At 42.5% G+C, this 13,267-nt stretch overlaps 1 protein-coding gene across 1 annotated transcript; it reads right to left on the bottom strand.

Moving 5' to 3' along the window:
• Window positions 1–536: 536 nt before the first annotated feature.
• On the bottom strand, window positions 537–11,686 carry LOC135883975 (ras-like protein family member 11A-like). Its single transcript, XM_065411251.1, has 4 exons — window positions 11,542–11,686; window positions 10,071–10,127; window positions 6,115–6,197; window positions 537–1,004 (listed from the first exon to the last, which is right to left on the bottom strand). Exons 1-4 carry the CDS (start codon window positions 11,684–11,686, stop codon window positions 537–539), a joined length of 753 nt encoding a protein of 250 aa, XP_065267323.1.
• Between the last annotated feature and the right edge of the window lie 1,581 nt (window positions 11,687–13,267).

Here is a 13,267-nt window from a genome sequence, read left to right as displayed (position 1 = left end):
CATTATTAATAACTTTATAACATAATTTAAAGTATCTAATTTGAATCTCACATCGTTTTCACCATTTCTCTTTGGTTGCTTTTTGAATTTCACTTAGCTAGCACAGAATAGGGAAAGTAGTCTAGTGGAGTTTCACTTTCTGTATATAGTCAATTTCATTCTCCTGTTGTCATGCTTTGGCTCCCTAATGTTTGTGTTTGGGAATATTTACATCCTAAAGCAAAAACCCAAGACATTTCTCTTCGCTCCTCTAGGATTTTAAAAATCTTTTCTTATTAATGAAACCTAAATTGTAGACCTAAACTACTTGGCGATGTCCCCTTTTAAAAAGTGCATAGCTTTTGACATGTTATTTTTTTTAAACACAGTTTCTAAACTCTTGCTCAGAAATACCCATTTTATAGGTCCTTTTGCTGAAGGAAACAGAGGATGTTTAACTGAGATCTTTAAAAACCAATGTGCCTATTGAATTTTGAGGAAACAAAGACATAAATATCAGCTTGCTTGCTTGCTTTTTGAACTAGCTGTCAGCTAGGTCAAAGTGTAGTGGCAGATTTCCCTTTGGAAGACAGTGCCTGTTTCAAACGTCTCTTTAAGTCTTGCATGTTTGGAGACTTGGGCCGGATGAGGTGGAGCCCTCTCCGTTTTTCCCCATTGCAGCTCCCAATCATCCTGCCCACCTCCTGGCAAAGTTGCTGGAAGGCCTCGTGCACCCCCTCACAGTTCTCCCGGGCTGACACTTCGCAGTAAGTGCCACCCAGCTCATTGGCCAGTTGAAGCCCTTCTCTGGAGGACACCTGTCTGGCTCGCAGCAGGTCCCCTTTGTTGGCCATCAGAAGCAGGGGGATGTTGGCATTGGGATGGATCTTACGAATGTGCTGGTACAGGGGTCGGATGACCCGATAGCTATCGTAGTCCGTGATGGAGTAAACGAATACAAAACCATCAGCCCAGTAGATTGAACGGTTTATTTGCTCCTGGCAGCAAATACTGTCATTATCATCCTGCCATCAAAACAAAGAGATTACAGATTAGAAAACAGACAGTAAGAAGCAAAAAAAGCTACCATCAGACAGGGCAGCAGCAAGTGATCATACAGCATTGGGAGCAGGCAATTGCTCCATTTCATCACATTGCTGCTACTTAATCTGACATGTATACAAAGTAAAAAGCATCTCCGACTGCTGTTGGATGTACCAGGTCTAGGATGAAATACCATGATATGTCAATGGAATATGAACAGGACCCGGCAGCACAGATACTGGAGTGGAGACCAGGCAGTTGTTCAGTGGTTAAAAAATGGTCAAAACATTGATGCTTTGTTCAAATGGATTTTGTATTTATTGAATCAGTATTCAGCATCCCTCTCCCCATTATCAGGGGTGATAAATGGAATCATCAAGGTTAGAGCCAGAAAGTTAGACAGAAAAAAACTGTTAGGTCATCTAGTCTAGCTCCACTTATACAAGGGAAGGATTGTTCCCTACAGTACCTTCTTTAGTGCCTCTTCCGGTCCACTGTTTAATGTCTCCAAGGATGGGGTTTCTACCACTTCCCTGAGGAGACTTTTCCACTGTCTGATGGATCTTACCATCTGCAAGTTTCTCCGGATATTCAGATTTAAAGGTTTTTTTAGAAAAAATAATCTGCTGCAAGTGATTGTTCACTGGAGCTGAAAATAAATGATGGCCTGAACACTGATTACTTTCTCCAGGAGGCAGTGGATTTCTGATTACTGTTAGCTGTCTTTTTGTCATGCCTGCACAGTCCAAGAGCGCCCATATCAGGTCTCATAACATCATTGCTCCTAATCAGGACAGGAATAACAATTACCAGGGAAACAATGCAAAGGAAGCTGATGTGTTACTTTTTGGCCTGAGTTGTGATCAGTTCATTTCTAAGTATGATTTTTTTTTAGCCTAATCGATTACTTTTAATATCCTTGCTGGGGTTTTATTCAATTAGACAGGGAGATTAGGCTTGCATGTTATTGTCTGGCGGGCTTGGTCTGATAAGAAACGTTTCTGCCAATATTATAGGCACTTTGAAACCAACATACAAGTCCTTGTAACTTCTTCCACTCTAAGTCAGATCCTACAAGGTACTAAGCACCTTCAGTCACCACTAACGTCAGAGAGAATTAAAGTCTCCTGGAACCTTTGGAACCTAACCAGGGGATGTTCAGCATCTTGCAATGTCTGGCCCAAATTAAATTCTGGGAGTCTTATCAAATTATTGAATGGCCCAATATGAATACATTTGTCCAGAATAAATTGGCATAAAAATAATCCATGAGTTAATTGGCTAAGTGAAAGCCGTAGGACAGACCCAAAATCGAATCACCCTAAATTAAAATTGAACTTCAGCAACCTCTCAGACCCTTCCCAGTTACTAAAACGTTGTTCTATTTATATGGTAATTCTGTTTCTCTTCTTCTCCAGCATGAAAAATCGAGAAAAAGAATCAACAGTTTTTTTGACAGATATTTAACTTGTCAAATTCAACAGCAAGAAAATAGGAGAAAAGGCCAAAATGTTAAACCCTGGCTGTCTAAAGTTAGGCCCCTAAATCCACATTCAAGCACTTAAATAAAAGTGGTCTGATTTTTCAAAGGTGCTGAGCACGTGTAGCTCCCATTGGCTTCAGTGGAGTTTGTTGGTGCTCAGCACTCGCCCCAAATAGGTCACTTTATTTAGGCACCTAAATATGGATTTAGGAGCCTAACTTCAGGCACTTGGGATTGAAAATGATGGCCTAAATGTATTACGTAATAACTGATCAGACAGCAGGAGGAATACTGTAGGCAAAACTAAAAGAGCAATCTTTACTTTAGGGGGAGATTTCTCAAAGGTACAAATGGGATTTGGGGCCCAACTTTCAATGGGAGTTGGGTACCTAATTGCCCTCTGAAAATCTTGTCTTTAGTTTAGACCACAGACATTGGAGGCAATGGCTCAAAAAATCTATTAACCCCTCATCTCTTCCATCTCACAGTCCCATGACACTAGATCCCGTGTTTGGATTTTTCTTATGAGTGGCACTGTGGGATGCCCTCAGCAGTAAGGTCATATCATTGGTACAGCAGCACCCTAAGCCATTAAAGGGTTGAGATACTCATGGATCATCTTCACATAGAATGCAACTCTCAGGATATAAGAAGTGACTGCTGTTTATATGAAATGAGCTGCTGGGTCTCAATCCAGTTCCTGATGAACAGGTGTCTAACCTCACAAACACCACAGTCACACTTAGAATGAATAGATATCTTCACTGGCAGTTCAAAAAAAGGTTAAGGTGAGTGAACTCTCTGGTGCCCCAGGTCAGCACATTGGTAGGGCAGTGTGTGGGGAGAGGGGAAGCTTGCACTGTTACTGTAACTGATCTGTATATAAGTAGCCCTCCTTTGTATCCCCTGGCCCCTTTCACCAGCTAGCTCATTTTAGCAGGGAAAAGAACTAGTTGCTATAAACAAGGAGAAACAGATGCATCATGCAGAGAGCTTTCCTGAGCAGAAGTTCTCAGTTACAATGGTTGGGCCCAGCCAGCTGTAAGATAGATGTGATAATCCTCAGTGGAACGTTTTATTCACAAAAATAAACGACTAATGAGCTAGTTTGTTTCCAGACATGTCTCCTTTCAAATTAAAAACTACACACAGTCACTGGCTATGGATATTTCAAGTAGAAATTAATCATCTAACAAACCCAGTTATCTATCTGCTTCTGGGTTTTTTTAAACATTAACATTTCCAATGTTAGGATTTTGAGTAACGCCACATGACTCTCTCCAGAAATCACTGCACACAGATCTCAGAGTGCAAGTGACTCATTGTTGCTCAAGGACCTACTCAGAAAACACATAAACACAACCTAGTCAAACATTCTTTTGATGGCTCAATTCAGAAATGAGCCCTTGAAATCACTTCAATTACACCATTTGGAGCGAACACTGACCCAAGCTAAAAAGCTTTTGTGGGAATTATTGAAACAGTGCAGGGCTTTGACTGGGACAAAGGAAATGAAGCCTCCATAATTAAATTAGAAATAGTGCTGACTCCAAACCTCAGAGGGTAATACCTCTGAATGTTGCAGAGTTCAGCCCTGGTTCGAGAAATCAAAACTCGGGTCAGTGTCTAATCAAAATAGTGAAATTTGAAAAATGATTTTATATCTGGAGAGAAAGGAAGGGGAGTGGACCTCCTTCACTCTCCCAACACTCCTAGGATAGAATGAAAGGTGGATTCCCTTTATTATGTATTTATCATGCTTTCCTGGTGACAGTGCCTAATTTCTGTCAACAGGCTCTCTGGGTGATAGTCACACCTATGCAGAGCACCAGTTAATTCCCACTTAAGCATTATTTTGAGGGTGTAAGTGGCACATAAGCCATATGCTGGTCCTCTGCACAGAGGTGAATTTCATCCTCTGAAAATGATAGTTAGGGCTTTTAGTTAGGGCTTCAGACTACAACACAACTTTTTGATCATCTGCTATATTTTTATGAATAGATGGAAAGACTATACTTTGCAATTGATGTCATTTTGTACTTTGTGTCCTTGATAGGAGAGTTTCTTTTACTAAATTTCAAACCCACTAAAATCATGGGTTCAACTGAACTCAAAACTTTGAAGTGTCAAGTTCTGTTTGGCTCTAGCAAAAATGTGAGATCTGGTCTTCTGCATGCATTTTTATTCTTGTTTTATTCCTCTGGAAGCCTTACAAGTAGGGTAAGAATTTCTTTCAAAATAGAATATTGTTTGCATAGCACAGACTTCTGCTTCATTAGAAAAACATGTGGTTTTTAAATTAAATTTCCTTGGAAAAATAGTTGTTTATAGAAAGAGAATATTTTTTTTTATTTCTCCCCACAAAATCTGACCAAGTTTCCAAAACATTTTGTAAAGGGTTCTGGAGGTTTCCCTGCCTTCCTTTTGTCAGTGTGGATGATGGTAGCATTCAGAATGAATGATGACCAGGATGTATGTTCCTCCATCTCACCCACCCACATTCTAAAAAGGCATGGGACTTGATTGGGACTTTTGGCTTTTCACTTAAACCAATTTATAGTGATCAAAGAAAACTGAGATGGACTCCTGGACTACATGAGATTTCCTGCCCAGCTCTGCAAACTCAGGATGGGATAACTGAGCCAGAACACAGAGAAGGATCTGTATTTTCAGGTGCTTATCTAAACTAAACAGGATCTTCAAACCTTTTGAGGTTTGACATGAGAGAGGATGAGGTTGATAAATGGTGTTTTGATTCAGATGTATGCTAGGTTAAGTCTGGGTTTGGATTTGGTTTCAAGGAAAAACCAAACCTAGGATTTGGGTTCAGCATTGATGAAAATGCACTTAATTTTGGCCCTAAATCTTAGAAACTTCATGAAAACAGTTGATCTTGTGAGATTTTCACCATTCAAGGAGAAAAAAATCACAAAATTTGGTGCTTCTGTGAAATTTCCACCATTTTGGTCTACTTCCAAACCAGCTCCAAAAAAAATAGAGTCAGTATAGCACTGCTCTTATATGGAGAGGTCCCTAGCCATTAATTCTAATCAGAACACCCTGAAATCTGGTGGGGAGTTGGTGTGATGGGCCTTATCCACCTCATGCATCAGAGAAGTAAGGAGTGGTTTAATGCAGATACTAAGGCGGCCCCCAGCTGGAGATTTCTACAGCTGCTATAAAGACTGTCCCTCAGAAGGAAGAGAGATTCGCTCTGGGAGAGGAGGTCTGACCTGAGCAGCCAGATTGGCCTCTGGACAGTTGAGAGTTCCTTCTGCCCATCCAGGGACAGGAACTCCTGGCCAGCAATTAGATTAAGCAAGGACTTGGTTGAAGCAAGCTAACCCTGCAGTTTTATTCCTCAGCTTGGGCTGCACTAAGTCATTTCTTTTGGCTTTGACTTAACTGGAAAGGGGCCTGACTTAAAGGAGTAGGTGCGGCAGGGCAGAGGCCATCTGAGTTGGGATGTCCACATTTGGATTTGAGGTTCTGGCTCGGGCACATCTGCTAATGACAAGAGTTACTTATAGGGGAGACCAAAGAGCTGGCAATGAACAAAAGACACCCACTGTATTCTGAAGTATAAATGCATTGAGCAGACATTTTACCTCCAATGAGACAAAGGGTGTATCCTGCACCTGTAAGGAGATCTGCTCTCCGTCTATGGTGAATTTTCTTGAATACAAGGCACCTAATAGATAAGTAAGATAATTAGAGACAGTACATGTAACGGAGAAAAAAAAGTAAGTCCAGTCAAAATCAGAATATTCCAGTTCTGAGTCCTGGGACTTATATGGTACCCTTTACACCGGGGTGAATTTTTGGTTGCCCAAGTAACATAGTATTATATATGTTCCTTGACCGGGTGTTTCCACCACCCTGGGCTGTATCTAAATTCTTCATTTTTAAACTTTATTAAAAATTAAATTAAATTCTTTATAAACTACTTTACCCATGGAACAATCAGGCCAGACTATTTTATGTGACATGTTCAAAGAGCAACACAATAGTTTCAAATCCGGAATCCATTTTCAATGGTTGCAAATACTGGCCTACAATTTCTCCTGTGACTCATATTACTGAGGAATATCTGTTCTTCTGTCTGATAGATGACTCCTTCCTAATGGCCTGCTACCTCTTTTGGAATGAGAGAGGACAACCTGAATGGGATTTCTGTGCCCACTTAAAATAAGCCTTTGATTCCACATAGAGTAGCACCCTTCTATAATGCAGATTGGAAGTACTTGTAATCACAAGTGAAGCAGGGAATTCTCTGTTAAAGGAGTGAGCTGTTTTCCATGGATTTCTACTGGAAGTGCAAGGAAAAGCATGCCAAATACATACAGTATTGTAAATGGAGCACACAACCATGCATTAAGACTAGAGAGTTTAGGTTATTATTATGGGTCTGCAGAATCTCATCAGTCAGACTATGGTTCTGAAACCCCCTAAGCAGGGATGGCATGTATCCGGGTTCCATTTTATCCAAATCAGTAAGGTTCAGCACATGAGGGCTGGATAAAAGTTCTAGGCTTGGGTTTGAACTATATTTGTTTTTGTATTGCAGGTCCAACAACATAAAGAAAGCTTAGGTTTGGGGTTTATGAAGTATCCATGGTTAACATAATGATAGCTTGGAGACTGATGTCCTCTTTGTTTAGCTATAAAACATAACACAAGTGACATGGTGTGACAGGCCCTTTGTGGCCCCATGCTACTACATGGTTCTACTACACTCAGCCCCAGTAAAGGAGCAACGAAGGTGGTCCTCCAGGCCTGCCTAGAGAGGCTGCACAGAAGCAGCTAATCAGGAGCTGCTGGGCCTTAACAGAGCAGTTCCTGGCTGGGACCAGAGGAGCAAGGCAGTGGACTCTTCTCTGGCCACAGGAGCACAAGGAACAACCAGAGTGTGGTTCTGGCTGCATTTGCTTAAGATGGGAGAGAGAGAGGACCTGAGAACTTTAACCCTGCGGTCAGGGATGAAGATAAGGGGGCAAGGTGGGAAGAGGCTCAATGAAATAGCAGCAACGAATTGAAGTGAGTAGTACATGGCTGCTGTGCATAGGGTCCCAGGATCGGAACCTGGATTAGTGGGTTGGCCTGGGATCCCAGGCCAAGTGATGTAAATCCTGAGTAGGGGACAAGTCTCATTGGGAAGTCCAAGTGAAGGGCTGAAGTAAAAGGGCCCAGAGTTGGACTGAAGACCCTAGCGAGGGCAAAGAGATTGTTTCATTTATTGGACTCTTTACTACCCTGGAAGGAGTTCATTTGGACTTTGTGACTTGGATGGAGGGCCAAGCTACTGACAACCTGCCAAGTGAGGCCGACAACCTACGGGACACCAGGAGCGGGAAAAGGACTGCAGTACCGCACACAGCAGCAGGAGGTACTCAAGAGGTGAGAGCCCCTGTTACACACGGCTAAACAGAGAACTACAGTCTCAACAGCTGTCAGTGTGGCACTGCCCAGTACAAGCTTCACTGCTACTGCCTAGGCAATATGTTTCAACTTTGATCTGGAGGAATCTCCTCTAGGGGATAGCAGGGAGTTGACTCTTCATGGCCTATTCAGTCCTTGGCCTCAATTCAGACTACTTATGAACAAGCCAATTAGCGCCAACTGTGATGCGTGTGAACCTTAGTTTAAAACAATATATCATCCCTGTGAGAAATGTCTCTAAAATTTGGTTCACAGAAGCAGGTGTCTTTGCTCCAATGGAAAAATATCTGAGCTCATAGAAACATTTAGAATATGAGGACATTCACTATGGCAAAGTTCACTGCATTTGAATCCAGCATTAAAATAGTACATTTAAAACCTGAGTGCACTGCATGAATAACTCTTCTGTGAGCCCTATGAAAATGTATCAGATGTTTAGCTGGAAAAGATTGTGCTGTTTTATGGGGAGATACCTAACCCATGAATCAAGACCAGCCAATATACTATCCCTACTCTGTAATATATCACAGGAAAAAGTGCAGGTACTTCCAGATGCTGATAGTGTTCTGCCTTATATCCAGCTGCAGGAGAAACATGGTCATGTGATCACAGATCTACTAACACCTGTTTCTTATCTTTAGCATATTTGTTTCTGCTCCAGTATGGCTGTAGGGCTGGTAGCTTAATGGGAAAAAAAACATGCAGTTCTTAGCAATGTGTCTGGCAGCAATCCATTGTGAAACTTAGAAATCTAGCTTGATTGACAGTGTCTTGCAGGAAAGGTGGAGGAAAAGAAAGAGAAGCAGTACAGAGACTGAACTGTCAAGGTTTACTTAGGGTCAATGGAAGGGGGCACTCAGTAAAAGCTTCCAGACCATCACTCACCAGACAGGCACAGTAGATCAAAGGCTTCTGGTTCTACCATCCCTATTTCTGACTCTTCCTTCTCAACTCAACATGTATCTCCCAAAGCAAAACAATTACAAAGTCACTGGTTTGAATCCTGCCAAGCTTGATCATTGACCCATAGCTGTTAGGTGGCCTACATGTGAGATGAGTTAGCTGGTCTCAGTACAGTTCCTAGTACACAGGTATCCACTTTACAGACCCTGCCAATGCAATGGGCGTCCTGGTTGGCAGAGAGGGTGTGGAGTAAATGGGTCACAGCATCATACCCTCTGAGACAGGGGGTGGCCAACCTGAGCCTGAGAAGGAGCCAGAATTTACCAATGTACATTTCCAAAGAGCCACAGTAATATGTCAGCAGCCCCCATATCAGCATCCCCCTCCGTTCCCAGAGCCTCCCAGCCCCGCCGATCAGCACCTCCCCCTCCCTCCCTGCACCTCCCAATCAATTGTTTCATGGCATGCAGGAGGCTCAGGGGGGGAGGGGGGAGCGAGGGCACGGCAGGCTCAGGGGAGGGGGCACGAAGGGGTGGAGTGGGGGCTGGGCCTGTGGCAGAGCCAGGGGTTGAGCAGTGAGCACCCCCTGGCACATTGGAAAGTTGACACCTGTAGCTCCAGCCCCGGAGTTGGTGCCTATACAAGGAGCCGCATATTCACTTCTGAAGAGCCGCATGTGGCTCCGGAGCCAGAGGTTGGCCACCCCTGCTCTGAGATGTTCCCTGTGGGTCAGGATTGGACAAAATAGCAGGGCAAAGTGGGGAAAGCTTCTGTTACCACTGTACCTGTCCTGGGTACAGAGGACTTCAATCTAGCATTCTACATCAGCACTAAAGTCACTGAAAAAAGCAAACACATAGGACAAAATTCTGGGCTGACTCTTACGCTCTAGTGAAATCCCATTGACTTCACTGGGGTTGCACAGGCAGGGTAGCATTTGGCCTCTATTGTTCAGCTGATATATGAAACATTCCTTGATTCTGCATTTTACTGTAGGTATGTCCCCAAGCCAATCTTTCCCTCTGATCCTTTTCCATCAGGGTGGAAATAATACTGACTAAAAGGATCGTAAATAATGAGCCTTTGATTTATTGTTTTCATAACCTGAGGCAATTAACTGGAAATATGCACCTTATGGACATCTAACTGCTTCACTTTCTTGTAATACACAGTGGCTGGAAATGGAATCTATCTATAATGCCGCACTAGGAAGTAGACTCACCAGTATTGGCCTCATAGTCTCCAATAAATCTTTTAGTGAGAAAGCGCACAACCAGGGCTGCAAAACAAGGAAAAAATATGGGCCTTTAATCTGAGTCAATATCAGCCTTTGCAGAATGCATGTAATGTCTTACTGGCTGACTTAGTGTAGTACCACGCTAAACATTGTTCACATATTACTCTGGGCATATGGCTCCATTTTTTGCCTGCGTAGGAAATGATTTGGGGCCAGAGTATGATACCATCCCTCTGGGTTGCCAGCACCCTGTCCCATGAGTTGTCCCATTGATTTTAATGGGGCTACTCATGGAGTAATGTGAATGTCAATGAAGCTATGACAATCTGCCCTTTGGGCTTAAAATAATTTGATGAACTAAAACAAAGCAAATTCTTACAATACTATGATGGTTCACAGTGCCAAGTTTAAGACCTGGTCTATGGATATCAGAGGTCAGGCTGGATGATCTAGTGGTCCCTTCTGGCCTCAAATCTGTGAATCTACTCATTTTATCCACTGGACAAACTGGACGTGCTGTGCAAGTGATCAATCTGCAGCAAGTGGGGACTTCTTGCTCATCTTAATTTCTGATGGTTTCAAAGATCCTAGGGCTAGAAAGCTTGGAAAACATTTTGCTGTCTCTTGAACTCTTTCGGAGAAGAACTGTGGTATTTTTTTTACAGTAACAGCAACATTTCTATAGTGCCTTTCATCCCAAATCAGTTGGCAAAATTAATCAACTGACAAACAATGAAGGATCTGATTCTGCAAGCCCTATCTGCATGCAGCATTCCCACAGACTCCATTTTTAAAGATTATTACACCCACCACTGACAGGCAGCCCCATCTAGTCAGCTCTTTAACTATGCAGATATGCCACTATCTTCAATGAGCTACTTTACATTTCTATAAATGGTGACTGCTTAAATTTTACTAAGTGGAAGTGGGACCTCAGATATAGTAAAACAAAGTTTGTTCCTATTAAAATTTGCTTATTTGTGAAATCACAGCCCACACATACAAAAACTAAACACTCAATTTCTCTCTCTTCCTTGCCCCCCACCCAAAATCATAGAAAAATATGTGGAAAATAATACTTTTTTCATCCATAGATCTCAAAGTGCTACACACCAGAAAGGCAAGTATCATTAGTCCCATTTTTCAGATGGGGAAACTGAGACACAGTGAAGTGACTTGTACAAGATCATACAGTAGGTCAGTGGTAACCCTGAGAATTGAATGCAGGGCTCTGGACACCTACCCAATGCCCTATCCACTTGACAATGCCACCTCACATTTGAACTACATATATCGGATGTTCTGATCCATCTCATAGAAAATTCCGAGCATTTTTAAAGCGATAATTAAACATATACAAAGTTATGGTCTGGCGTATATACAGACTTGGATCAATTTGACCATAAAATGTAAATACAGTTACATTGTAAATACAATCAAAGCCCTGTGGACTTACCTGTCTTGCCAACGTTACTGCCACCAAGTACAACAAGCTTGATGATTTTGTTGGGCACACAGTCTAAGACAGGATTCTCGGGTATGGGAAGCAAGAGAAAGTTAGTAGAATACTGTGACATAGTATTCTGAGAGATGAGACGCATGCCAGAACTGAGATCTGATCAGCTCTGCTGGGAGTAGGGGGAGAAAAAGGGGAAAATAACTTCTTTGCTTCTTTTCTAGGCTGTAAATCCTTGGATAGAGAAGTCCTCTCATTTCATTTAAGTAGCTTTTTAGGGAAGTATCAGAGCAACTGGCCTCTTCTTTCCGACGATTCTGCTCAGACAGCGACTTTGCAAAGCAGAGGGAAACTTTCTGATCAACTCCAGTGAAAACTGACTCCTGCATTCCTCGGCCAATCAGAAGTCAAAACGTGACATTCCACTAGACAGGGCATAAAGTGTGTGCCTCCTATGAACCATGCTTGCTCTGTTGCTTTATCTTTTCTTGCTGCCTGTTCTACGTGCTGTACCTTGGCTCTGAGCTGAAAACACATCCTCCTATTTTTTTAATCGTCATGATGCTTGTTTCAGCAAGATATGGCCACTCTGAACTGTCCTGGTGAAATTGTAGTTAGGCAGAACAGAATTATTCTATCTAAATTCCCTTTGTACTTTCAATTGAACCCAGTATTCTCTGCTGTCCATTCTGATCTGTTGTGTACAGGTAATGCACTTGGATCCCTTAAGAGAGCTTGAGCTGATGGACATTCCTCTGCATTATAATGAGGATTTAATCAAATTTAGATTGTATTTTGCAGCCTCTCAGGAAGCAATACCTTTGAGTGTTTGTAAGTTATTAGATGATACAAATAATGTCAATACTTTTCATTCTTATTGTTCAAGAACAGAATCATTTATTGATAGTTGCTTTTTTTTTTTTAATAGTTCCATTGGTCAACGGTGTAACAATGCAATGAGTCTGTACTTAGATGGTGTGGGTCTGCGTGTCAGCACTGTGCTAAGTCACAACTGTCCTTTTGGACATTTTAAAGTGAATTTGGTGCTGGTGATGGACTGTCAATCCTAGAGTCAAAAAAGGCCTACATGCATCCCTACTGTGCTGCTGTGCCCAGCCCAGGGAGTGATGGTGCGCCGCGGGCTCCAGTGTACATTAGGGCAGCCTTAACGTGTTCCATGGCTACAAAGGTCTGTGTGTGGGTGATGAGCCAGCCCAGATGTGGGAATACACTAGCCACTACCCTCTCCTGTCCCTGTAACACCTTTTGCACTGGAGCCTCCTGTAAGAGAAAAGAGTACAGAGCTGGCTATTCTGGGTCTGCTCCCTATATGCAGGGAATTCAGGGTCTTGCAGTGTCTTTCAGTCAGAGCATGGCCCTGAGTTCCCCCTAGAGCAGGTTTTAAGATCCAAGAGTATGATGGTGACAGAAAACTAATGTAGCAGAATGGAAAATCCGGCCTCGGGTCTCCAGACTCCCAACCCTATTCTCAGTGCACTACAGCCAAGTTGTCAAAAGAGCTCCCGTTCCCATTTTCAAAAGAGCTCAGCATGCTGAGCGCATATTGGATGCTAAGCTCTTGAAATCTGGCCTTGGTTCACAGTGGTCTAGGGAAATAGGCACAGGAGTCAAGTGATTTAGGAAGCTTCAGTTTCTCCATTTGTAGAATGAGGCTGCTAATAATTACTCACTAAATAACACTTGTATTGAATTGCTATGTGAGGGC

This window comes from Emys orbicularis, chromosome 9 (assembly GCF_028017835.1).
Source record: "Emys orbicularis isolate rEmyOrb1 chromosome 9, rEmyOrb1.hap1, whole genome shotgun sequence".
NCBI lineage: Eukaryota > Metazoa > Chordata > Testudines > Emydidae > Emys > Emys orbicularis.
The sequence above is the reverse complement of the archived record's forward strand: the minus strand, read 5'-3'. Positions and strand labels throughout refer to the sequence as shown.